This window comes from Doryrhamphus excisus, linkage group LG4 (genome assembly GCF_037039965.1).
Source record: "Doryrhamphus excisus strain RoL-2023G ecotype Guam linkage group LG4, RoL_Dexc_Guam_v1.1, whole genome shotgun sequence".
NCBI lineage: Eukaryota > Metazoa > Chordata > Actinopteri > Syngnathiformes > Syngnathidae > Doryrhamphus > Doryrhamphus excisus.
This window is the reverse complement of record NC_136360.1, coordinates 8,227,239-8,252,784: the sequence shown is the minus strand read 5'-3', so window position 1 is coordinate 8,252,784 and position 25,546 is coordinate 8,227,239. Positions and strand designations below refer to the sequence as shown.

The following is a 25,546-nucleotide window of genomic DNA, read 5'->3' as shown; positions in this document are numbered from 1 at the left end:
TTGCATGTTTCGTCGGGATATGTCACTGCAAGACACATGCCATTGGCTTCATAGAGGAGAAAAAAATTTGTTCATATGTTTTCCACTAAGTAAACATGGATCTAATTAGGGCTTGGCACTCAATCTCTGCAAGAAAACTGAATACTTTTATCTGTAATTTGACACTCTTTGTGAAGGATCCCCCCAAAAATTCCACGTATCCACTGTGTTCCAATTGGCTGTGACTGATGTGTTATGCTGCTACTGGCTCGCATCCCAAAGTTGGCCTCATGCAGGCTGCACAGCTCAGGGAGGGAGGGAGGGGGGATACGGTCAGTGGGTTCATTGTGGCAAGGCGCCATGTCTACGCGACATACAGTGGCGTATACACTGACATGTTTATACACACACACGCAGCCATAAGGAATTCTCCTCCACCCCTCTCTGTTTGCTGGCTTTTATTAGACACAGTCTGGCTGCAGTTAACTAGAAGACTGTGCTACGACTTACTTTGCGTCGTCATTATAATGATGCATTGATTTGTGAGTTCCATAACAGGTGGAGATTGGTGATATTTTCAAGCAAAAAACAACATATTTGTATGGTCATTTTGTGGAATATTGACCAAATAATTACAGCTCCTCAAAGCTCTCATAATGGGAGCTAATTTGACATATAACATAATGGCATTTGCTGCTAGTTACTAGGGAACTTTGACTTGAGTCAATCTCCAAGTCAGTTGTCACCAGAAAATATTTATCAAACTTACAAAATGCCTACCTAGTTTGGCCAACTGTATTTTTTTTTTTGCTAACTGACACATGTCAGCTAAAGATTAAACGCGCATTCTGGTTATTTTATTATTGGTGTTCACCCATTGTTGGAGATGCCAAATTCTGTAACACTATATCACATTAAGCAACATTGTCACGTGATCATGTCAAGCTAATGACGACGTGAAATTCTGACTTGAAAACACTTTTACATAGTTTTAACTGTATGCATTTATTTGTGGTTTTCTTAAGACCAAATACAAATGTATAATGTGTGAGCAAAAGTTGTCGGGTGAAAGAAAATAATTCGGAAAACGGCGTGTGTGCTTCGCCAACAACCTGCCACGCGCTGTCATCACTATCGCTACCCCCTCAAGCTCCACCCACTCCTCGCTCTTCCCCTTTGGTGACGTCACTGTCCCCTGTGTGGCCTCCTGCCATAGTTTTTCAATGCCGGGCAAAGATGGCGGCTATACTGAGAGGTGTTATTGCCATTGGACATAATGAGGGCATTTTCGTGACAATTTCAACCCGACTCAGTCATTCGATCTGTGTTTAGTAACCTCGCTACAGTCCTCGACGCCTTTTGTTATTTTTTGTATACATTTTTTACGCTCCCCTTCCAACATGTTCAGTCAGTAGCTGGCGAACGGAGAGCCGTCTACTAGCTAGCTGTAGCTAGCTCGCCGCCGTCAAGAGTAGAATGGGAGAAAAGCTGGAGCTCAAGCTCAAATCGCCGGTTGGAGCAGAACCTGCTGGCTACCCTTGGCCCTTACCGATTTACGTAAGTATTAAGGCTCCATACGTAGAATATCGAAGGTGTAAGTGTGTGTTTTTGTTGGCTTTGTTAGTAAGCCGTGCTTCCATGCTTGTCCTGGTCCTCCGGTCATGCTAGTCTGGTAAGGACAGCCGTGGTGTGTCAACTAAGAACGCTGCAAATAATTAGCTTGTTTTTTGTGTGCGGTTTTTTTTTTACAGTGTTATAAACTTACATCGGAAATTTGTCACATACATTGCACTGACAGCATGCTAAGCAGGCTAGTAGACAGAACTGACAACCTGTACCTGTAGTACCCTTCAGAGTTGGGTTGTTTTGTTTATCCCCTAAAAGTATCACGTGTAGGTGTCATCTGGAGCACAGCTTGATGTATTTTAGTGAGGCTGCTAAACAATCAGATAATGTGTACAATAATGACTCGCTAAAAGCTGAACATTGCTTTCACCTAACATGTGCATTGCAGCACATGGTCTTTGGAGCTAGTAGTTGTGTTCGAGCAGTGGTGTTCAACTCGCAGCCCGCGGGACAAATCGAGCCCTCAAATGACACCAGACCGATTTTGAGCAAAACTTGGCAGATGAGCATTTTCCCGGTCCTGTATACAATATAGAGATCTTTGGCTAGTGTTAAAAACAGGAGAGCAGTCCTGTAATGTAGACTTTGAGCGTTTTTGCAATACTATTCCTCAAAACAGCACAGTGCCCCTGTTGTATGGAGTATCTTAAAAACAGCTGCGCATCCCTGCCCCATAAAACATCATTGAGTAGCGTTTTTGCTGTAAGAACTTAAACACCAGGCTATAGAGATTATTTATTTATGGCTTCTTTAGCTATTGGTGAGGTAAACATGTGAAAGTATGTAAGAGCCATGCATTGACTTGTAGTACATATTATGAATAATACAAATAACACTGGAGTGGAGTGAGAAGGCTGTCAATCTTGTCCTTAACATTTCTTAAATTTAGCCCCCACAAATATAGTTAGATACCTCTGTGTTAGAGGATTCTTCTGGGTTTTTTTACCAGTCTAGATCAGTTAATATTTATGAACTCACTTTCACGCAGGACTGATTGAAGTCTTCTCGTTGGAGACGAAAAGGAAAAGGAAGCGGTTGTCTTGTTTCTATTCTCTGGTAATTGTGGCGAGACAGTAAGCACTGACTGAAAAAAAAGTGTAAATTCTCAGAATGTTTGAATGGGAAGATTTATTTTTTTGTACATTTTCTCCTCCTCCTGCCTACATTGTAAATCTACTTGTCACGATTTGAAACACGCCAGTAGGCGTAATCAGCCACTGCTGGCTGCTTTGTGGTTTAAAAAGTTCACCCTCCCATTTCCACTTTAACTGATATCAGCCAGGTTCCTCCCTCCTGCCGCTCCCATTTCCTTTTGTTATGGTCTGCCATGGATAAACACAAGCATGACAGGAATTTAAGATACTGTTGGTCTGTGTCATGTCACTAGCGGCCATGCATAGAATTGGAAACAGTCCCGTCCTGCTTGTGGAATTTCTACAGTTTGAAGCCTACTCGTGCAGTTGCTCCCCTCCTGTTTTCAAAGCGGGTGAGATTTCCTCTCTCCTCCCCATGTCCATATGGTCAACACTAGCAGGATGGAAGAGGCCACTCCTCATGTAGCAGTTAGAAAATAGCTTTGGAAAAACACATTCCCAGTCATGTTGAACATTTATAAACAGCTAATTCAACCTCATGTTGATGAATTCTTCATTCACACCTATTCACGCCCACATGGCATGGGCACAGTGTTGAAAGTGTATTCCAACGTACAAATGGGACTATTGTGCAGGCTGGTCTAGTTCATCAAAGGCACACACTCATCAACCTCTTGATATGCCTACGCACAACTATGTCACACAACATCAGCAGGGTCTCTCCATGCAGTCATTATTTAAGCAGTATTACTATAATCTCTCTATTGTGCAAGTGTGCCAGCACCACACAAACAACATAAGATATGACATAAGAGTTAATACACTGTGTGGGTCCAACTGTGTTCCTAATGTATTTTTTTATTGCAAAACATGCTCTTCTTATTCGCATTGCATTAGATTGCTAAAGAAAACGAAGTCCAGTGAAGCACCTCTATGATGTCATCAGTAGTTGACTTGAAAATGTTAACACAAAGCACATTTGTATAGTTTTTTTTAATCATTTTACATGCATTAAACAATTATAATGAGTATAAATGACAAATGAAAGGGATAAATGAATACTTGGGCTTATTTTACCGTCACTGAAGATGTGACTATTCAAAGCAATTCAGCGACCGCCACCTTCCTGTTGTCAGTATCTTGAAATGTTTTCTGCATATACTATAATAATGCCACTTGAGAGACAGAGTCTCTCCAACGTGTCCCTGGTCTTCCCTGAGGCCTCCTATTGGTTGGGCGTGCCCTGGACAGGTGTATCGGAGGCATGCTGACCAGATGGCTAAGCCACCTTATCTGGGTCCTCTCAATGCAGAGAAGCAGCGGTTCCACTTTTGAGTTTTTCCCCGAATGACAGTGCTTCTCACCTTATCTCCAAGAGAGAGCCCAACCACACTACAGGGGAAACTCTTTTCAGCCACTTGTACCTGCGAGCTTGTCCTTTCAGTCACTATCAAAAACTCATGGCCGCAGGTGAGGGTAGGAACACAGATGGACTGGTAAATTGAGAGTTTAGACTTTTGTATCACCTCCCGCTGCACCACAACGGACCAATGCATTGCTGCAGATGCCGCCATGGACTCAGACTTGGAAGTGCTGATTCCCATCCCAGTTGCTTCACATTCGGCTGCAGACTGATTCAGAAAAAGCTGCAGATCACGGCCTGGTGAAACCAGCACAAACACATCTGCAGAAAGCAGAGACCCAGTCCTGCAGCCACCAAAACGGATCCCCTCAACACCCTGGTTGCATAATAACTCAGTTATATTGTATGTAGGACAGATACACATGTACCCCCTTTTTGTCGCTGCTGATACATTACAAGCAACTGCATTTCATGGTTCTTTGATTATCATACACTTTCCTCTGTCCTCATATGAACTTCTATTGCAGCATTACAAAAAGCCCATGCAAAAACACTTGTGAAGTTAATGCTGTTAGTTTCACAAGGTAGCTGAAGTGTTGAATGTGTGTGATTGTAAATGCATATTTTTCCTCAGATCATTTGGCTGTTTCTCTGTGCAAGTGGCAGCCCACATTTGCAGTTCAAACACAAAACAATTGGCCATGTCACAAGAGCTTCTCTGGAGAAGGCTGGCTGTGTTATCAGTTAACTCTGCAGCAATAGCAAATGTGGTGATGTCACATTCCAGTGTTCTGCAGGCTGAATCGGTTGTTCAGTGGAAAGGTTACACTCCCTGTAGTCTTTCACAATGGGGAGGTCTGTGTGATGGAACAAAGCAACACCACCTTCGATTTGTACCACTGTGCCAGTGAGGAGAGAGAAGAGAGGCTGCCCTCATCTCACACTGGTTTATTTTTAGCCCTGTGCTGGTGTTGCTGTGTGCCATTTTGTGCCATCACGTGACCGCCCTCTAGATCCCATGCTCAAGAAACATACTAACCATTTCCTTTGTTTATTTATGTAGCATCATGATGGTGCAACCCTACGGTTGTTGTCACATAGCTAATGGTTATCTTGATAATTGACACTCCGCTTTGCTGTGCAGACAAAAATAGATTTCCTTTGCATATTTTGAACATGTGCGCGCAGCAGCGGATGTGAGCACAAAAAGTGGCGGGCAGCATTGAGCGGGAAGCTGGAGCCTGTGAGCTGTTCGCCCAGGCTGCAAAACAGCTGACAAATAGTAGGCTTTCCCTCCTTTCTGGCCACCTCTTCTTGCTTTCATTTTTCTTTCTTTGGCTGTCTTTTTTTTCCCCCTTTCACCCGCCTTCTTGTTTCTCTTCTCTTTCTCTCATTCTCCATTTGCGTTCCGTCCACCAGAGGCACTCCTTGGAAAATGCATTGGAGTCTGAGAAAGGAAAGTGGGTCAGTGGGTCAGCTGAGGCTACAGGCTCACGCTGCCGTTGCACTCTTGGTGCAACTTGAGCGCTGTCCCTGCCACACAGCAGCCCCCGTGCACTCTAACTGAGATTAGCAGCTATCCCTGCAGATGATGCTATATTATTAGGTATTTAGAGGTTGACTGATGGGCTATTTTGATAGTGGATAAAACGATGCTTTAGAGGCGCTCACAGATTGTGATCGGTGTTTGTAATCTTTAAATAATAGTGCACTACTGTAAATGACCTGTGTAACTATTTGCAAATTGCTCTAAAATTCGACCACAATTAATTCCAGGAAACGAATCCATGTTTATCCATCCATCCTTTTTCTATACCGCTTATCCCTGCTGTGTTTCGGTGTATGCTTCAGGTTTCCAGCCTTTTATAAAAGACTCTGAAGTTAAATTTTATATTGTCATGTTATGATGCATCCTAAAAATATTGTGATATATGCTAAGGTCCATATCGCTCAACCCTAATATTGATTAATTTAGAACGATACAATCCGAAACAATTTAGTAACTTTAAATTTATTCGGTAACCTTTTGCCAAAAGTTAACCAGTCTAACTGTGAAATCCTAGTAAGTAGTACTGGTACTGACACAATTTGGAAAGCTGCATATTTTGATGTGGCACAAACATCCATATGAGAACGAAGTAAAGTTTGAAGTGTGAAACTCTGGACGAATACACTCAGTGAATTTATAAACAGAGCTCATTTAGCATGCCCTGAACACAGCATGAACGAAACCTATTAGATGATGAGTATTTATATACCCTAATCCACCCGCCAGCGCTTTCATTGCACATTTACAATTCAAAGTCAAAGTGCATGCTGGGTGACGCACGTCATCACTAGTGCGTTGACACAGATATAAACAAATGTCTCATTTTTATGCCAATATCAGTCAGCCAATATTGTGGTCATGGTTATCATATATAACTGCAGTGGAGTGGAGCAATTGCGGTGCTACACTATACTGCAATAAGACTCCTTTCCTGTTCTGTGGTTGTCGTTTTATTTCCTGTCTTTGCCATTACGTCCTTTGCCCTTCTGCAGTGGCATCACCAGAGTGAGTCTATAGTTTGTCACACGTTGTTTGCGTTTGACTTGAAAAGCAGTGTCCATGAGTAATGAATGACTGGGGGAAAAAGTGAGTGTGCCGGAATTAGAATCAAGTAATTTCTGGTCCCTCACAGTCAGCTGTGCTGAGTAATTACATGATACACACATGACGGCCCAAAGGTGTTCATATGTGTAATCGTCTTGAAGTGACATCAGTCTGTGTTTTTTAGACTGTATTTTGATCTCTTGACTTGCTTTCTGTCATAATTTAAAGTTTGAGTAAGTTCATCACCCCTTTCTCTTGCCAGGATAAACACCATGATGCTGCTCATGAAATCATCGAGACCATTCGGTAAGCGACGCCTCTGGACTCTGACTCAACACCCTTCTGTTTTTTATTGCCATGTGACTTTGTCAGGTACATTATTGTGTGTGTGTGTGTGTGTTTCCTAGGTGGGTGTGCGAGGAGATTCCAGACCTCAAACTGGCAATGGAAAACTATGTGCTCATTGACTACGACACCAAGAGGTGGGTGTCAGAATACCAGTGACAGTTATTTTATTTGAATTTTTTTTAATTATTATTATTGTAATGAGGTATTTTGTATATGTAAGTAAATTATTTGAGTTTGAGTGAACTGTTTTTGGACACTGCTCGATCTTCTATCATGATTCTGAGGCAATTTTTCCTCCCAAATTAAGTAATGTAAACCATCATAAACTGTAGGGGCATGTGTAAAAGTAGGTGCTGATGCTGCTCCCCATACTGATCACATGGATTAATTCTACATTTTTCAGTTTATTTATGATATTTATCAGTGCTTGTGTGAAACTTTATCAAAATGTGACCATGCAAAATACGCATTTTTTACCTGAAATTACTATCAGATGAATTAACCAATTAAATTATGTTCAATATTTCAAGCTACTAAAGATTAAAAGATGTATATTGTTTTATATATATTTATATTTATATATATATATATGATGTATAGTGTTTAGGAGTAGGGGTACATGTCGGAAGGGGTACACAACTGCAAAAGGTTTTACAAAACATATATTGGTTACTTTTTAAAGACAACTCATGACAACCTCTTTAAGGAGACTTTGGAACCCGATCTCTTCCATTGCTGAGAAAGGCTGATCTTGTCCGATAAATTCAATAATTTTTCGGGTTAAGAGCTTAGCCCTCTAACTGTCACACATAAGGGGGAGTATTAGCCACATCGCTGCGTTAGCGGCCTTATCATGTGGGCTAAGGTGAATATCCAAAACTCAACATGCTTCATCAAGTGTTCTTTCAACGGCTACCAGCTCAAGATAGTTTCCGTGGCATGTGTTAGTGGTTAGGTTCCACACGGCAGACATGCTTGCTTTTGTTTTGACAGAAAGTGGGAGGACAATGCTGCTCACGACATTAGAAAGGACAAGACACTACACTGTAAGGGTCATTGCGGGCTGCAATAGTGCTAGCCACTGGTGATCGGCGTTGAAATGCATTTATCAGCATATGCTGGTGATGGTCGGTGACCGATGAATCGGAGCATCCCTCGTTGACACCGATATTTCTTTTGGAATAAGTGTCGCATAATAGCCAGAAAAAAAGCACATAATGAATGAATGTCAACATAATGCCACTAATATTGTGGTGTTGTTTTTTAATTGTCATAGTTTTGAGAGTATGCAGAGACTGTGTGACAAATACAACCGGGCGATTGACAGCATTCACCAGCTGGTAAGTACATGCTTGCAATAGTCATCCAACAATGAATATACATTTATTGTATTATCCCATTTTAAAGTGGAAAGGGACCACCCAGCCCATGAAGCTGAACAAGCGACCTTCCAACGGGTTGTTGAGACACATCCTTCAGCAGGTGTACAACCACTCTGTGACCGACCCAGAGAAACTGAACAACTATGAGCCCTTCTCCCCGGAGGTGTACGGGGAGACCTCATTCGACCTGGTTGCTCAGATCATCGATGAGATGGAGATGATGGAGGACGACACCTTTGTTGACCTTGGCAGCGGTAAGTTGGCTGTACTACAGTGATTTGTTGATTATACGGTGCATACTAAAACATACAGTTGGAGGGCCGAAGAACGGGAGTCTGAGGTGGAGCAGTTTCTTGTTCATCATGAACTCACACTCGTAAGTGCAGTGAAAGGAGAACCCCAAAACTCGCAACAAAATGGTTCTTCCTATTGTCTGAACCATTCAGGTGACAACACCCTCAACTTTAATAGTTCCGTGTGAATTGCTGTGTGCACAAACCCACTGCAAAAAAATGGCAACGGAATCAGTGAGTTTATTCTACTATTCCACAATACACTCATTGTATTTTTAAATTAATCTTCTCTCACAAATACATCAAAGTCCTCATCTTCTGTATCTGAATTGAACAGCCGGCAATTTGCCGTCCAACATGCCGGGTTCCCTCTCATCATTGTCAGATGGCTGATCAGCAATGATGCCGGCTTTCGCCAAAGCTCAGAAAACAGTTAAAGCAGATACCTGAGCCCAAGCATCCACAATCCTCACTTATTTTTACACAGGGCCATGTAGGATGTTTGGATTTATCTACTCACTTAATCATAGTTTTCATATAAAAATACATTTTATGTTCAGTGTGTTGTCATTGATGAAATTAGTTTGAAAAACAAAAAACGAAACGCTTTCTCACACTATACATACTAATCTCACTACACTGATGAACAGAAGCGATATAATGTGTGGCCACCACAGCAAGTTGCTTTTTTAGGCTTCTGATGGGCACAAAATGTGCATGATAACCATGTGGACAGACATTTTTATCAAAACTATAATCGGCTGGATTTTTTAATGGATTATTTATGGACCTAGCGTAAGTTTTCAAGTGTCTCCTTTCTGCAGGCGTGGGTCAGGTGGTGCTGCAGGTTGCTGCAGCGACCAACTGTAAGCACTACTATGGTGTGGAGAAGGCAGACATTCCGGCAACTTATGCAGAGGTATAGGAACTTTATTGATTTATTGTACATAAAAAATATAAATACATGGGATATATTATGGTCATCCATGGCCATGAATCTGCTTAATCGAGTTAATTGTTTAGCAATGTCGGTACTCTTCATTTTAGAGCATGGACAAAGAGTTTAAAAAGTGGATGAAATGGTATGGGAAGAAACATGGAGAATACACAGTAAGTCTAACAATGACCACAGACTCAGTAGTAAGGGCCCCAAAAACACTGAATGTTTGTTTCTTGTCCTTCATTTTCAGCTGGAGAGAGGGGATTTTCTCTCAGAAGAATGGAAAGAACGAATCGCCAACACAAGGTTAGCGTTGACATCAATTTCAATCACTCTTTCTTATGCATTATCATGCTTGTATGACGAGTTCTGAAACATGCTAAAATCTTCCTCTGTCTTCCAGTATTATTTTTGTGAATAACTTTGCCTTTGGGCCAGAGGTAGACCACCAGCTAAAGGAACGTTTCGCTAACATGAAGGAAGGTCAGTGTATTTGCGGCCACTGCATACTGTATATACAATAGAAAAAAGACATACCTTCACATCACTGTCCACATTGCTCTGTGCAGCGTTTAAATTGATCTGTATTATTTCAGGTGGAAAAATTGTATCATCCAAACCATTTGCACCATTGAATTTTCGAATAAACAGCAGAAACTTGAGTGGTAAGTGGGGCCACATTTCCCTTTTATGTATGAACCAACCAGTGATCTGCAGCCTTGATGTTCCTTTGTGTCTGTGTGTAGATATAGGCACAATAATGCGTGTGGTAGAGCTCTCTCCACTGAGGGGTTCTGTGTCCTGGACTGGAAAGCCAGTTTCCTACTACTTGCATACCATAGACCGCACCATAGTAAGCACTCTTTTAAATATTTACACCAGTAAATAATTGTCTTTTAAAAGTTCACTTTTATGTTAATGTTTTCTTTTCAGCTTGAAAACTACTTTGCTAGTCTCAAAAATCCTAAACTCAGGGTAAGTCCTGGTCTTCCTTGTATGAAATCCACTGCTGTATTTTTTTTTTTCAAAATTAAACTTAACCTCTTTTTACAACATTTCATTTTAAATTTAGGAAGAGCAAGAGGCAGCTAGGCGACGTCAGCAGAAAGATACAAAGGACAGTAAAAGCAATAGCACCACGCCCACAAAAATGAAAGAACAAAACAAGGTAGGACCTAGTCTATAGCAGTTTATTTCTGAGTAGAACAGTGGTGTTAAATGAGTTTGAACAAACTTGTGTGTGTGTCCACAGCAGGACTCCGGTGGGGAGGAGGAGCAGCCCCCTTTGGTGGCAGTGGTCAAGCCGGCTGCCAAACCCCGTAGAGCAAAGCTCCTGTCCAAAGGTCGCAAGCTGAACAACAGCAACAACAACAAGAAGCGAGGTCGACCCAAGAAGGCTGCACCAACTGTTGAGAAAAACAAGAAGAACCAGAGCGCATTGGATTTGCTGCATGCCAAGACCCTTTCTGCAGCACCCCCTCAGGGTCAGCGGACACACAATAGGCCATTCATTGTCTTTTGCATGGATCATCATATTACTGAAAAGTAATTGTGTGCGTCCATTTATGTGTGGCTTTGAAACTCTTGCTTTTTGTGTGTGCAGATGCATACCTGCAATCGCGGAGCCCCTTTTACCAGCTACCTCCCAAAGTTCAGCACTATCCAACCAATCAACTGCTCCTGAGCCCAACACCCCCTGGTCTGCAAAACCTGCTAGGTGAGCCCACGAGGGGTGGCTGTGGGTGATGAATGAACCAGAACAACATGTTCACTCTGTCACCCCATCTTTTGACAGATAACATCAAAGTTCAGTACCTCCAGTTTATGGCCTACATGAAGACTCCTCAGTACCGCTCCAACCTACAGCAGCTTTTAGAGCAGGAGAAGGTCATTTGAAATATGGCTTCAATAGATTGCCTTGAATGATTATGTCAAATGTTGTTTTGTTTTTTACATCAATCTTATTGCCTGTATTCTGGCTTTTGTCTTTCAGCAAAAACACAGAGATTTGTCTGGACAGGCAGAACAGCTTCATTCCATCTGCCAGGCTCACAAGGATAAAATCAAAGGTCTATTTCAGACGAAACTTGATGAGGTGAGAAGGCAACTTAAAATTCCCATATTGTCCTGTTTTTTTCAACATTTTTATAACTCTCAGACATCCCACGATTGTGTATTGTAAATGCATTGGCCAAAATGTAGCCTTGACGCTGGAATTTTGACAGTTTATGTGATTTTATAAATCCTTTGCTTTGTATGTTTGTGTAGCTTCAATGCTAATGTTCGGTTTGTTCACGCCTGTTTCTGATAGTGTGTGGCAATTTTTACATGAGCACACTTCGCTCAACCATCTGAAGGAGATTAAAGAATTTTCTCTTGTTTGTCATAAACAGGCTCCAGGCTCACATACTACTCTTGAAACATCACAAAAAAGTCCCAATTTGTAAAATAGGGGTCCTGCAGGAGATAATACTTAATACTGCAAGAGACGGTTTTGTTTTCATGCGGAATTTACGCAAATTCCTGTATAACCACCAAGAACACTCTTGTGCATGGTGTTTGAACATGATATGTTATGTGTATATTAGCTGGGAGTGAAAGCTCTCACTGTGGAGGACCTGCTGCAGGCTCAGAAGGAGATATCTGCCCACAACCATCAGCTGAAAGAGCAGACGAAACAGCTGGAGAGAGACATGGCTTTACTGAAAGATCACAGCCTGCTATTGGTGAGCCATTAAGGCCTATTGCCTGTTACATAGCATCATCTTTCCATATCATATCAAAAATGTTTTTGGTTCTAGCTGAAGTCTCGATGTGAGGAGCTGAAGCTAGACTGGGGCTCTTTGTGTCTGGAGAGTCTCCTGAAGGAGAAGCAGGCCCTGCGGAGACAGATATCTGAGAAGCAGAGACACTGCTTGGAGCTGCAGGTATGGAGACGACTTTCTCTCAGCCCATTCTAGCAGAGAGACTGTTGTTTAATGGTGTAATGGCCCCCTCTGGTGTCTTTAGATCAGTATTGTAGAGCTGGAGAAAAGCCAAAGGCAGCAGGAGCTTCTTCAGCTCAAATCCTACAGCCCTCGTGAGGATTCCCCTTACAGAAAGAACCCAGATCCTCGCTCCTCCACAGACATGGACACCTCCAAGTTTGGTCTATCCTCCACCCCAGCTCTCAACGGTATAAGCCCCGAAAGACCCATCAATGGCACCAGCTCACCCTCGTTTGAGCGGCCAAATACCAAGACGGAGCTTTTGTCACGCTATCTGCCCATCTCACCTGACCACGAGATCGTGCCCACCACACCTGAAGCTCGGCAGAGGCAGCAGATCTCCCACGCTCTTCCTGATTACACACGCTTCTCCCCCGCCAAAATTGCCTTGCGCAGGCATTTGAATCAGGAGCCCACGGCCTCTGGCCACCTGAGATGCCCCGGGCTGCCCACACACAGGTTTGTAACAGCTAAGAGTTGTTCAATTGCATTGACTGAACTGTTAACTCTATCAACATTTCAGGATGGAAATGGGGGGCCTGACCTCTCCACTTGGAGCCAAACAGAGCAGTCCATCTCCTAATGTATCTGACACACAGAGGAGCACTGAGAGAGTAAACGTTTTATATTATTATTATTATTCCATATTATTAGGGGTGCAATGATACACAAAATTCACAGTTTGGCGGTTCGACACTTTTTCGAAAATAATTTACTTTCATTTTTTAATTGGAATTTTAGTTTAGCATTGTGTGACACATATATATACACACACACACACACACACATATATATATTTTTTTTTTGTCCTCTACACGCTTGCCATCAGGGTCATACATGTCATGAAATCCAAAGTGGTCCCAAACAGCAGATGTGGAGGATGTTCAACATCAGGAAAGGCATTAGTCATGTTTCAATGAGCTAGCCTGCATGTAGCTTCTCTCAGCAGCATGGTATGAATGTGGTAAGCATAGCTTAGTGGCGCTGTGCTTTGACAATGCAACCTATGCCAGAGTAGTCGGTTGCAGATACACTGAGCTTTCAACACAGAGCACCCTCAGAAGTTGATCGAATAAATAACACTGCGTATTGTTCGATACAGGGGTCACGGTTCTGTATGCATGTGTATTGAATGGTTCGATACAGATACACATATTGTTGCACCCCTAATTATTATTATTACAATTTCTGCGATAACTATACTGCACTAAATTACTGGATTTTCCATTCAGGGTGGAAAAGAGAAGAGTCCATCTGTTCAGGGAGAAAGCAGCATCAAAAGCCTTCCAATAAGTATTCCTTTGAGCACTGTCCACCCAAGCAAGCTTCCAGTCAGCATTCCACTGGCTAGTGTGGTGCTGCCCAGTCGGGCTGAGAGGCTGGTCAGTATTTGAATTCTTATGAAGCATTCCTATGAAGCTATTTATACTGCATCATAATATGTCATTTTTGCTTATCATTTCAGAGAAATACTCCCAGTCCTGTGTCTCAGGGCAGTCAAATCAATGGTAAGAAATGTCTGTACACCACTGGTTATTTGTAAGGCTTTTCACATTTTTATTAATACCTTTTTTTCATTATCAATATTATATATAATGTAGGATATTCATCTAGCTCTTGCCTCATGAATGGAGGTCCACACCCAGAGGAACAAAATGGTGCTTCTCCGTCGCCTCTACACACAAACACGCCTCTGATAGGACCGCAGAGCAGAGGAGGTCCTATCCAGAGCCCCCCACTCAACACCGGAGGGGTTCTTCATTATGCAGACGGACCCCCAAGGATACTTCCAGAAGATAGCCAGGAGCACCAAGAAGCAGACTCTGACACAGAACCGCAGGACAATGATCTGCGAAGGAGAATATTCTTCTCCTCTTCCTCCTCCTCTTCTTCCTCGTCATCAGGCAGTGGAGGCAGCGTGGCCGTAGGATCACGCCTCCATCATCACGCCGGCAGCTCAGCCAAGCAGGGATACCACAGTAACCACGGCAACCACAACCACCAGTCCCCCGGCACACAGCACATTCACACACCGACGCACTTGTCATCGTCACACTCCGCTCACGGCCTTGCTTCTCAAGAGGGACGCAAACGGGGGAGGCGGAAGCGTGGCTCCACAGGGGCCATCACAGCCAGCGGCTCCCCTAAGAGGAGGTCATTCCCTGGGATTAGTGCAAACAATCATTCCTCTGGATCACCACTCAACATCAATTCCATGGTGAGTCACCAAAGGACAACAGTTGTGTTGCAGTTCAATGAAAGGCATTTGACACCTAAGTCATTTCATCAACTTTTGTTTTTGTCCAGGTGAACAACATAAACCAGCCTCTGGAGATCTCTGCCATCTCCTCGCCAGAGCAGTCAAGCCGCAGCCCCGTCGGGCCTGACATGGACCAACCTCCTGTCCTGAAGAGAGAACGCCCCCTGGAGATGAATGGTACAGGTCGTTACTCCTCCGCTCCCAGCTCAGATGATGAGGACTCAGGGTACCCTGCTGACAGCTCCAGCTCACGGTAATGAAACCATTACAACTCAAGTCAATTGTTCCTTTTATGAGTTATTTCAATGAATAAGCGGGTGTTATTTAGGGGTGGAACAATACAGAACATTCATGGTTCGGTTCGATACGTTTGTGTCACGGTTCAATACTTTTTCAATACAAAAAAGATAATGGAATATTTCATCTTGGGGTTTTCAACCAGTCACACTCTAGCACCCATACTCTGCTGTGTATCATTAATCCAAACTAAGCAAAAATTGTATATCGTCCAAAAACATTCATATTTTTGATCATACATAAAAATAGTTATGTGCACATTGAATCAAAAAGGTCACAAAATATATACTGACAAACCGAGGTAACAACCACAACTGCATGTATAAAAGTGGTGTACCGGTATGTAACAAACATAATAGTGGAGAGAGGTGGAACCTTCTTGAAATGTCTAAAGTTTTGTGGTTTTCCTTCTAGAATTGAAAGAAAAATTGCTACAATATCCCTGGAAAGCAGAGATGGACACAATAGAATGGGGGACAATGAAAGAGGTAAAAAAAATGCTTAAAATAAGTTTTCCTCTTCAATGTTCTACTTACTAAAGGCCATTTCTGTTCCTTAGGCAGGAAGTGTGGAAGCAGCAGTGGTAACAGCACAGGCAGTGAGACCTCCTCCTCTTCCTTGTCCTCTACAAGCAAATGGAAGTCAACATTTTCACCTATATCTGACCCCAAGCAGCCCAATTCCGACCTCAGACAAGGAGGATCTCCATTTGGAATGGGAGGGTCGAGCCGGGACTCGGACTCTGATTACAAACAACACCATCAGCTGTCCAGGAAGGGCAGCGATGGTGAGTTATCCAACTACCCCAACCCTTTCCTGAGTCAAGAGACTGCTAACCGCAATGGTGCTAGTGGAGGAACCCAGGGGGGCACAATTTCTGAGCCACGCCAGGTTTTACAGAAGCAGAAGGCCCCTCGCGATTGGGAACTCAAGACAAGCAGCAGCCACTCCAGTCAGAACCTCTTCATATCTGCTGCCGCTAGCAGTGGGGGGGGCATTCTTAGTGGGAAAGTCCCTGTCTCTGTTTCCTCGACAGGATCCGCTGTGGGTCAGTATTTGGGCTCTCAGTTCCCGATGGGAGGGACCTCTGTCCTCCAGCCGCTGTTTGGTGCCCAGGCGGGCAACTCCACTGCAGGGGGCAATGCACGTCTGGTCAACGGACACTCTGGCCTGGGGAGTTTCTCTAGCGCTGGGCTGACAGGGGGAGCAGCAGGAGGTGAGTACATGTCATTTTTTTGTCCTAATCTCAGGGTTTATTTAGCATTCAGAGTGAAGGAATAGTTAGCCGGGTTTCTTCTTATGAAAGACGGGGATCTGCTAACAGTGAGGTAAGTGGAGGTCCAAACTGCTGCGACTGGCTGTCTGTGCTGCCTTGCTTCCACTGGCTGCTTGCAGTTCCAAACACCCTTAGAAAAAGCTGCTTCTGAACAGAATGCTGAAACATCAGTCAACATCTGTAATTGTGATATTATGTTGGCTATTTTCTGTGGGTGTTTGTTTTTGTGGTAGTTTGTCAGAGTCATTTCACTTACAAGCCAAACTCAATGAATGTGTTTGTTACAGATCAGTTTCTTTTGTAAAGGCACAGTGGTTTGACTCTGTTTGCTTTCTGTGTGCTTGCTTGCCGCTATGCACAACCTTGCTCAGTCCTTGCTTTTCTTTTTGTCCCCCCCTTCTCCTCTTCAACCTCTTTGCCACTTTTATCTGCTTCCTCCCTCCCCTTGCCCCGGCCTCCACTGCCCCCCCCCCCACATTTCTACTGTATGACTTGCAGGTATCTTTCACCACGCGGTTCCTTCGGTGTCCTCTCATCAGTTTGGGGCATCACTGCCCACCTCAGGAGGCCTCAGCTGTCTGCTCAGTCTCTCCTCCTCCCAACACAACACCCCCCAAACCACCTCTACGCGCCTGCCGTCCACATCCTCCCCCCTCCCTTCGTCCTCCATGTCTCAGGCCCAGCATAGCCGCACTCAGTCGGTGCTGCACAGCCCCTCTCCTCCCACGCTCTCACTGCCCCCACCGCCACCCCTGCACAGCGCCCCCTCGCACAGCGATGTCCCACCATGCTCTCGATCTGATTCCCACTCCCGTCTCTCCCACTCCTCTCTTCATCACCAGAGGGCACATTCGTCCCTCACGCTTACCATCTCCTCTTCCATCCCATCCTCCTCTGCCGCTCTCTCTTCTCCTGCCTCCTCCTCCCCTTCGTCTCGTCTATTCGCAGTGCACTACTCCCCCCGCCTGCCACCGCCACCCACCAGTAGCGCAGGTGGTGGCGGCAGCAGCATGCGAAGGTCTCAGGGCATGCATGGCACCTACACCACCTCCTCTTCACTCCCTGGCTCCCGACCAAGATAGGTTTGGGGGGGGAGTGGGAGGGGGGTGTAGAGGGAAATCAGAGGAGAGAGAGAGACAAGTAGGGAGTTCGTTGTTCAAAGCAAGCAAGGTAAGACCCTTCTTGATTAGAATAAAAGTATAAAGACTTAGTGTGCCAGAATGTTTTGCCCCTTTTTCCACTGCACAGTCCTTTCTCTACTTGGCTGTACTTGGTTTGGTTGTAGGAAAGTGCTCTGGTTGTGATGCATACAATGCTTGTCAGTCAGTGACAGTTGCATTCAGCCCAATCGACTGGGAGTGAATCGGGGAATACACTTAGATGCTGGTCCTGTCTCTGGTGGAAGATTGATGGATTGACTTGGATGTATACATAAAAAAGGTGGACAAATGACAGCTTTCATAAGCATGATTCGTTCATATTATACCGCTTATCCTCACGAGGGTCGCGGGGGTGCTGGATCCTATCTCAGCTGTCTTCGGCCGAGAGACGGGGTACACCCTGGACTGGTCGCGAGCCAATCGTAGGGCACATATAGGCAAACAACCATTCACACTCACATTCATACCTATGGACAATTTGGAGTCACCAATTAACCCTGCATGTTTTTGGAATATGGGAGGAAGCCCATGCATGCACGAGGAGAACATGCAAACTCCACACAGAGATGGCCGAGCGTGGAATTGAAGTTAGGTCTCCTAGCTGTGAGGCCTATAAGCATTATAAAATATGCTAATTTATATTTGAGAGGGGACTGGAGCCTCCAAGAAATGGATCACTGCAGCAAAGTGGAGATTGTGGAATAATGTGTAACACTGTAGAACTAAGGTACATGTTGGGTTAACGTTGATGTGTTTATTTTTGTCAATGTCGTGTATACTAGCAGTGGTTTATGTGACCTGTATTATATCGACTCGTTGACATGATACCAAAACTTCTACCTCCTTTTACCTGGTTTAGACTGTTAGAAATGATCAATAGCCAAGTATAGGTGTGCAGTGAAAAGGGGGCATGTTACTGTTTTGGTGTATAATTTTTCAAAATGTCTTTGTGTGGCTGTTTCAGGTAATTGCTGAAAACTACCTCAACATGAAAGAAACTATGCAAATGTCCAGGTGTGGACCAAGGCACTCTGCTCCTCACTAACTGGTGCTTTAATGACGTCTGCACTACCGGACCGCCTCCAAGACCGGCTTCTGTACTGGGACATACACGCACACTGCTTTGATCACCATGAGCAGAATTCAACGGAAGTGGTCATGTTTTGGATTGGAAAGTGTTTATATTTTTTATACATCGTTTTCATTATAAAATTTATTTCCAGCAGCTGTTCAGCTCACTTGATAACCAATGATGTGTAACATGAAGCTTTTCTTTTTTTTCTTTTTTTTTTTATTTTGATCATGTGAAAATGATGACTGCAGCAAGCACACAACTTCCTGTCATGGAGGTGCAACTTCCTATTTGACCCATTCATTGAGTTCTGCTCCTCTGACAGATCATGCAGCTGTTCCTTTTTGAGGTGTGTGTTTTCTTTTTATTCCAAGCATCTGTATGATGAACAAGATGAGGAAATGATTTAGGTCTGCGTTCACACTGGATAACAACATACAATTACTTTTGTAGCATAAAAGGACTGGCGGCTTGTGCACACCACTTACACATTTTTTTTATTTAACAATTAGGTCCCACCCATCTTTTCATTCACAAATATTTGGTGCAAAAAAAAAAAACATATATTGCTGTCTAACTGTTCTGAGCTCACAGAGCTGTAATTTGCAAGCTGGATCAAACCAGTTACCGTCCTATCATTAACATCAAATGTAACATATCAGAAAGCGTTACTGTTGTTAGGTGATCAGACATATTTAGCGTGTAAAAGAGCGTTTACTTCCAATAAATCAGTGTTTGTTTCACCCTAAAAAAAGGTTGAGTTAAATACGCAAACAGTAACATTCTCTGCTACGACATGGTGCTCTGTGTTTATTCTATCTGGCAGGTGATATGATGCTGCCAACTTAAGTGAAGCTGAATCCAGGTAGTTAATAATAATAATAATGACAGGCGCTTCTTTTTTGTATTTATTCGTCCTGTTATCAGATTTTCTAAGTGCGACGGAAACCTTCTCAAAGCAGGACGTTTTTAACCTCTTCTTAAGCTAAATGTTTATTTATTTGTGCTGCTGGGTGCTAAGAGCATGTTTTAGGACTCTAAATTGCGGATGAACTCTGCACATTTACACACACACACACACACACACACACACACACACGCACATCCTCACACTGGGAAAACTTTTTTTTTCTTTAAACCATTAATCACAACAAACTACTGGACTACTTCACACTTCCTTTTGGTTTGCTTTTGTCCTTTTTGTGTTTGTACTGTGAATGTGATTCTCTTTGACTGTACAGTTTGTTAGATTTATATATTTATGTCCCCCATTTGCCTTTTAATTGTTCTTTTCCAATCCTGAAATGTGTTGACGTTGTAGAATGCATTTGTGTGTCACCCACTGTCGGAAAACAATGGTGCTAAATTGAACTGTGCCTGGTTTTTATTTATTCTTACAGTAAAAAAAAACAAGTGAGACAACATTGTGCTGTACACAGGGACATTTTGTAAAGTGACCCCTTTTTGGCCTTTAAGTTCTTCTGTTTTAAACACTTGGGTAAAAAATTGTGAGTGAAAACACACTGTTTTGTACAAAGGCTTTCTCTCCAGCGCCAACACAAAAGCTATATTTAATATGTTAATATACATACTGTCTGAATATATATGGGGGGAAAAAAACTTTAGGTGCTGCATTGTGACTCCTACACTCGGGTCTTTTATGCCACCACACGACCTTAACAACAAACATGGCAGCATCCTGAGGTGCTGTGGCAGAGAACACAACTTGGATGTTTTCCTGTCTTTTTCTTTTACAAGGATTCTGCAGGAAATAAATGGTGCTTCTGTTTTCAATGGTGCAAACAAAGCTTTGAGTTTTACAGATGTGGCCCCCCTCTTTTTTTTTTCCATATATTGCGGGTATTGCAACAGCCGCAATAAATGTCAAACACCTGTATGTATGTAACTCTTATTTGACCACAGTTGTGTTTTCAAGACACAATTAGAGACTGTAATCTGTTTAAACCAGGACTGAGTTTTCTTTCTTTTTTGTTTTAATCATTGATGTTGTTTTCCATCACTTCTCTTCATTTTGCCATTTAACTTCATCTTACTGATCCTGTTTTCTTTGTAGAAACTTGGTGCTCTCCATCACTTAAAACAAGGAAAAATGGCAGCTAAGTCTTCTGCTGTTGTGCCGTAGGGGTTTCTTCCTGTCAGTACCCTTCAACACGGGCGGCTTTCTGGATGGCAGCTGTGGTGTATGTGCAAGTGAGAACTGCATTTTTATCACACCTTCCTGACGTTTTCGTAGATTACTTGTTTTTATATAATTCAAAGTTATTTAAATAAAGTGCTTTGTGGTAGCATAAGGCCTATGCACCCTCTGAAGTTGAATACAATCCAGCTCATTTATGAAATAATTTCCCACAAGAAGCAAAGCACTGAGACACTCGCAATATTCAACAAACTCACGTCACATTTCAGCAAGCATTGTATTACTGTGTATCTTCTCAAAGGACAAAGTAGAATAATAGGAAATAGGAAAAGTAAACTTGGATATGCATATGGAGAGTCAGTGAAGAGCTTGCATAGCATTATACATTTACTATCCACTGAAAATGAGTCAACACATCCATTGTCTTAAAAGCTGGCGATCCAAGTGAGTGCCTTGTGAATTTCTCTTGGAGATGAATAAAGTATCTATTTATAATCTATAAGATAATTATATCTTGCCTACAGTCAAGCAGGGTGGTGGTCACGTCATGATGCTTGAGTGCTACTGGCACAGCTGTGGTTCATTGAGGGGAAACATGAATTCCGCCTCCCTCACTCCAGGTGAGAAAATAACACGAGGAACACACAATGTAACAGCACCACACGCATTACATGGGTATGGCAATAAATGCCTACACACTATTAAGCATGCTAAGTGTGCTTTTGGTTTCTCCAGCATGTCTTGTTCGCTATACATGAGGATAAAATAGTATTTTGCATGCTTAGTAGTGTGTAAGCATCAGTTTCCTTGGCCACATAGTCATAATGCTATAGTTAATTTAACTCAGTATGAGTGAGGTAAAAATTTGGGTTTATTAACTGAATGTGCGGGTGTCCATAGTGCGGCCCGGGGGGGCCATTTGCAGCCCGCAACCTGTTATAAAACACTTAAAAAATAGAGCAAAAAGGCGAAATGGTAGTCATGGTCGGTGGCTTGCATGAGTGCTGCTAGTCCTGGGGAGGTGATGGTTCACTGAGTGAAAAATGAAGTGACAATGTTGCACAAAATGCGTACACTTTGGACACAAGTTTTCACTGTGAGGTGTGGTCAGTTGTGTTGCCAGCTATCTCGACAATAATGGCAGTGTGTCAGTGGACAGTAAATGTATACTGCTTTTTAAAAAAAATGCACAGTAGTCAATGCTGACCTAAGTTTGGGGGAACCCTGTTGTAGATAACCTTCCTGAAGGTCTACGGTCATAACTCAGGAACTTGCTTGAAGATTTGTTGGAATAGTGTCATTTGGCCACATGCGTTCTCACTGACACATCCATCCAGCCCTCGAGTTATAGAAAGCTGATGAAGTCATTCTCTGACACAGCTCTGAGCAGGCGTGTGCTGATGGTCCGCTTGGATGATGATGAGGTGCAATCACAAAGCCTCTGCTTGTGATGGAAATGAGTGTGTGTGTGTGTGTGTGGTGTTGGTGCTTTTTATCCTAAGATGCATTATAATGACAAATGGAATTCATGTTGCTTTTCCCCTACTATCATCCTCTGCATTTTATGAATATCAATAAAATGTTTCTTATGATACTTGAATGTGCTGTGTGGAATGTGTGCAGTGCAGTGCAAGCCTGTCTTTTCACTGTGGAGGAAGAAGAGGTTTAAGGTAGGTTCACACATGCTGTATCTACAGGATGATACTTCACACTCAAGTTTCCTCATCAATTCCAAAAATATACATGTTAGTTTAAAGGGATAGTGTTTGATTCATTGACACCAAGTTGTAAAGACACTCCCAACGGCAGTGTAGTGCATCAAAGGTGACTTTCCACCCACTTCGTCCCGTGTGACGATTTCTTGTCAGCTTTCGATGATACTTTCTCTCACATCGTAACATTGCGCGCTGTCGACTGTAATGTGAGACTCCCATGCCTTCATCCACTCATGTGAACACATAGGACGTACACTGTCCAGGGTGCACCCTGCCTCTCGCCCAAAGTCAGCTGGCATAGTCTACGACATACCCCATGATTACCCTAGTGAGGATAAGCTGCATAGAAGATAGCTAGATGGACAGTTTACAGTTGGAAAAAATAACATTCTGATGAAAATCAGTGATTGACACGGGGCATAATAATCATTAAATACTTCTTAAAATGTGTTTTTACTTATTAGTTGAAGTTGACCATCAGATCAACCTTTCCTAAATGACCATTTTTGTGTTGTAACAGGCCACCACAATGTCGAAGCAGACCTCCCAGCAAGCGTCCTTAAGATTTGAAGTCTTCAACCTTCTGGTAGACGGTTTGTGCAAACAGAAGACCGTATGTAATTGTAGTTCATGGTATTCTTAAAAAAACATTAAAAAAAGTATTCTTGTGATTTACGATGTCCAAGAATGAACTTTGGCTGATCTCTTGGAATTAGAAGACCACCAGGCAGCTCAGGAGACCTTGACTGTCTGCATAACAACACCGCAGCTGTGATATCATGAACACATCCTAGGAATGACTCACTTCTTATTTTTCCCCTCTTTTACTGTAGGCACAAATATTGTACCACTTTCTTACCTTGCAATAAGGTCAGTCACAGTTCTTGTGTCATCACACATCACATAGAAATGCATTAACAAGCAAAACACACTTGTGGAGTTCACCCTGAAGATGTCGTTAGAAAGGCACTCACACATTTGACCCTAATGACAGAAAAGGTCAGCTTCCAAAAAATTGCTCTAAAAATGTTTTACCATCCTTTGACATTTTTTTCCTGCATTCATATTTAAAAATCCACACTCTTTGTACTAATGGCAAAAAAGGTCAGTGTAAACATTAAATTATTCATTCATTCATTAAATTTCTACCGCTTATCCTGATGGGAGTCTCAGGCATGCAGGAGCCTATCCCAGCTGTCCTCAGGCGAGAGGTGAGGTACACCCTGGACTGGTCGCCAGCCAATCACAGGGCACATATAGACAAACAACCATTCACACTCACATTCATACCTATGGACAATTTGGAGTCGCCAATTAACCTAGCATGTTTTTGGAATGTGGGAGGAAACCGGAGTACCCGGAGAAAACCCACGCTTGCACGTGGAGAACATGCAAACTCCACACAGAGATGGCCGAGGGTGGAATCAAACTCCGATCTCCTAGCTGTGTGGCCTGCGCGGTAACCACTCAACCACCGTGTAGCCTTTTTTAAAAAACTATTATTACATATTCTAAGATTGGTCAATGATGAAAAGTACTTCAGCCTGAAATATTAAGTATTGCTTATAGTTTTGAAGGTAATCTTAACCATATGTAAAACAGTAAAAGTGGATCCATTTTGCTGCATGCTTTCAGTGACAAAAAGGAGCACCATCTTGTGGACAGTAAAGGCCAGTGGTCTAATGAAATTTTGTCATACACGATTACATTAATTTATGCTAAGATAACATTAGCATTAATTAACTATGAGTAACTAACAATGTGGATGGTTTCGACAGTTGAAAAGTAGATTACATTACATAATTTTATTGATCCTCGCGGCATTCGCCCTCAGGGAAATTAAGGTTCCAATAGCAGCAACATCGAATGCAGTTTACAAGGCAATAGTGGCAATAACAGCACAGCGCACACACAAGTTATATTGGAATACATGACATAGTTCAATTCATTGTTCCACATGAAAGTAGAGTAACGTAGAAGCATATCTTATTTAATCCTTCCCCTTTCCATTTCACATCAATTACAATACATTTGTTCATTTCCTGTATTACAAAGTTAGTCTTTGCCAATTTCAAATATGAGGAAAATGAAGTGTAGTATAACGATGTGTAGTAACACTTCAATAGTTGACAGAAACATAGTTGGATAATGAGTGAGACAATGTTCTTCTTCCTTGTCCTTTTTAAACATAACTGCTTGTACTGTTTCTAGAAAGCACTAATTTTAGTGCATTGTTTGAGTCCTTTACTTAATCTGTTCCAATTTGATTCCAAATGTTGATACTAATGTTTTTATGGTTGTTCTCACATATAAGGGTTCTAAGTTCAATTAGTTTGTTTTTAGAGTGTTGAGCTGAAGGTAGTTAGTATGGCTCCAGACCACAAAATGCTTCACAGGACTTCTCCTTTCGGTCATCACTGATACTTCCTGTGAAGGTTTTGTATGTGACACCTGAGATGTGTAGGGTGAAAAGGATGGAGGGCAGCACAGTACCTTAAGTAGAGCATATAGTACTGACTCCAGCAGTACATCACTGTCTGTGAGGTAACTGGAAAATGGAGATCCAGGACACCAGGCAGGGGTCCACTCATATTTGTGTCAGTTTGTCCTGGAGCATTAGGATGTTGAAGGTCCCTGGTCCAAGTGTGGGTGGGCTCACTGCAGCTGCAGTGGGTAGAGGATGCCGTCCTCCACACTAACGTTTGCACGATAGTCAAGCTGAATTCCGCAGCTCAACACAATAAAATGTCCTTGTAAAAGTAGCAGGCCATAGAAGGATTGTCTTTTGGCCAACTTTTAGTGATCCTTGGTGTGTGTCCAAACTCAGCATACCTTTCTGTTACCTTGCTCTGTGCAGGGCTGTCTTTGGAATCCACAATCCAACAGCATCAAGGACACAGGATCTTCCTATTTTGACTGTAGTCTGTTAGCCAGCACCAGAGGTGTGTGTGTGTGTGTGTGTGAGTGAGAGAGAGAGAGAGAGAGAGAGAATGCTTTCTTGAT

General features: G+C 42.8%; 1 protein-coding gene across 4 annotated transcripts; it reads left to right on the top strand.

Moving 5' to 3' along the window:
• Positions 1 to 1,164: 1,164 nt before the first annotated feature.
• On the top strand, positions 1,165 to 22,725 carry dot1l (DOT1-like histone H3K79 methyltransferase). 4 transcript variants are annotated; one of them, XM_078790068.1, is made up of 29 exons: positions 1,165 to 1,536; positions 6,918 to 6,961; positions 7,063 to 7,137; positions 8,280 to 8,343; positions 8,411 to 8,639; positions 9,503 to 9,597; positions 9,726 to 9,788; positions 9,869 to 9,924; positions 10,022 to 10,101; positions 10,215 to 10,283; positions 10,365 to 10,471; positions 10,552 to 10,593; positions 10,691 to 10,786; positions 10,874 to 11,102; positions 11,222 to 11,335; positions 11,414 to 11,505; positions 11,612 to 11,713; positions 12,207 to 12,344; positions 12,420 to 12,545; positions 12,628 to 13,064; positions 13,129 to 13,219; positions 13,838 to 13,987; positions 14,071 to 14,113; positions 14,207 to 14,823; positions 14,913 to 15,118; positions 15,577 to 15,650; positions 15,722 to 16,378; positions 16,937 to 17,608; positions 18,563 to 22,725. In XM_078790068.1, exons 1-28 carry the CDS (start codon positions 1,456 to 1,458, stop codon positions 17,518 to 17,520), a joined length of 4,761 nt encoding a protein of 1,586 aa, XP_078646194.1. In that variant the 5' UTR covers positions 1,165 to 1,455; the 3' UTR covers positions 17,521 to 17,608; positions 18,563 to 22,725. The 4 variants fall into 4 exon arrangements, with proteins under 4 accessions (XP_078646194.1, XP_078646193.1, XP_078646195.1 ...); XM_078790067.1 differs by having other exon boundaries at positions 1,166 to 1,536; positions 10,871 to 11,102; XM_078790069.1 differs by lacking the exon at positions 18,563 to 22,725 and having other exon boundaries at positions 1,166 to 1,536; positions 10,871 to 11,102; positions 16,810 to 17,279.
• Positions 22,726 to 25,546: the final 2,821 nt, after the last annotated feature.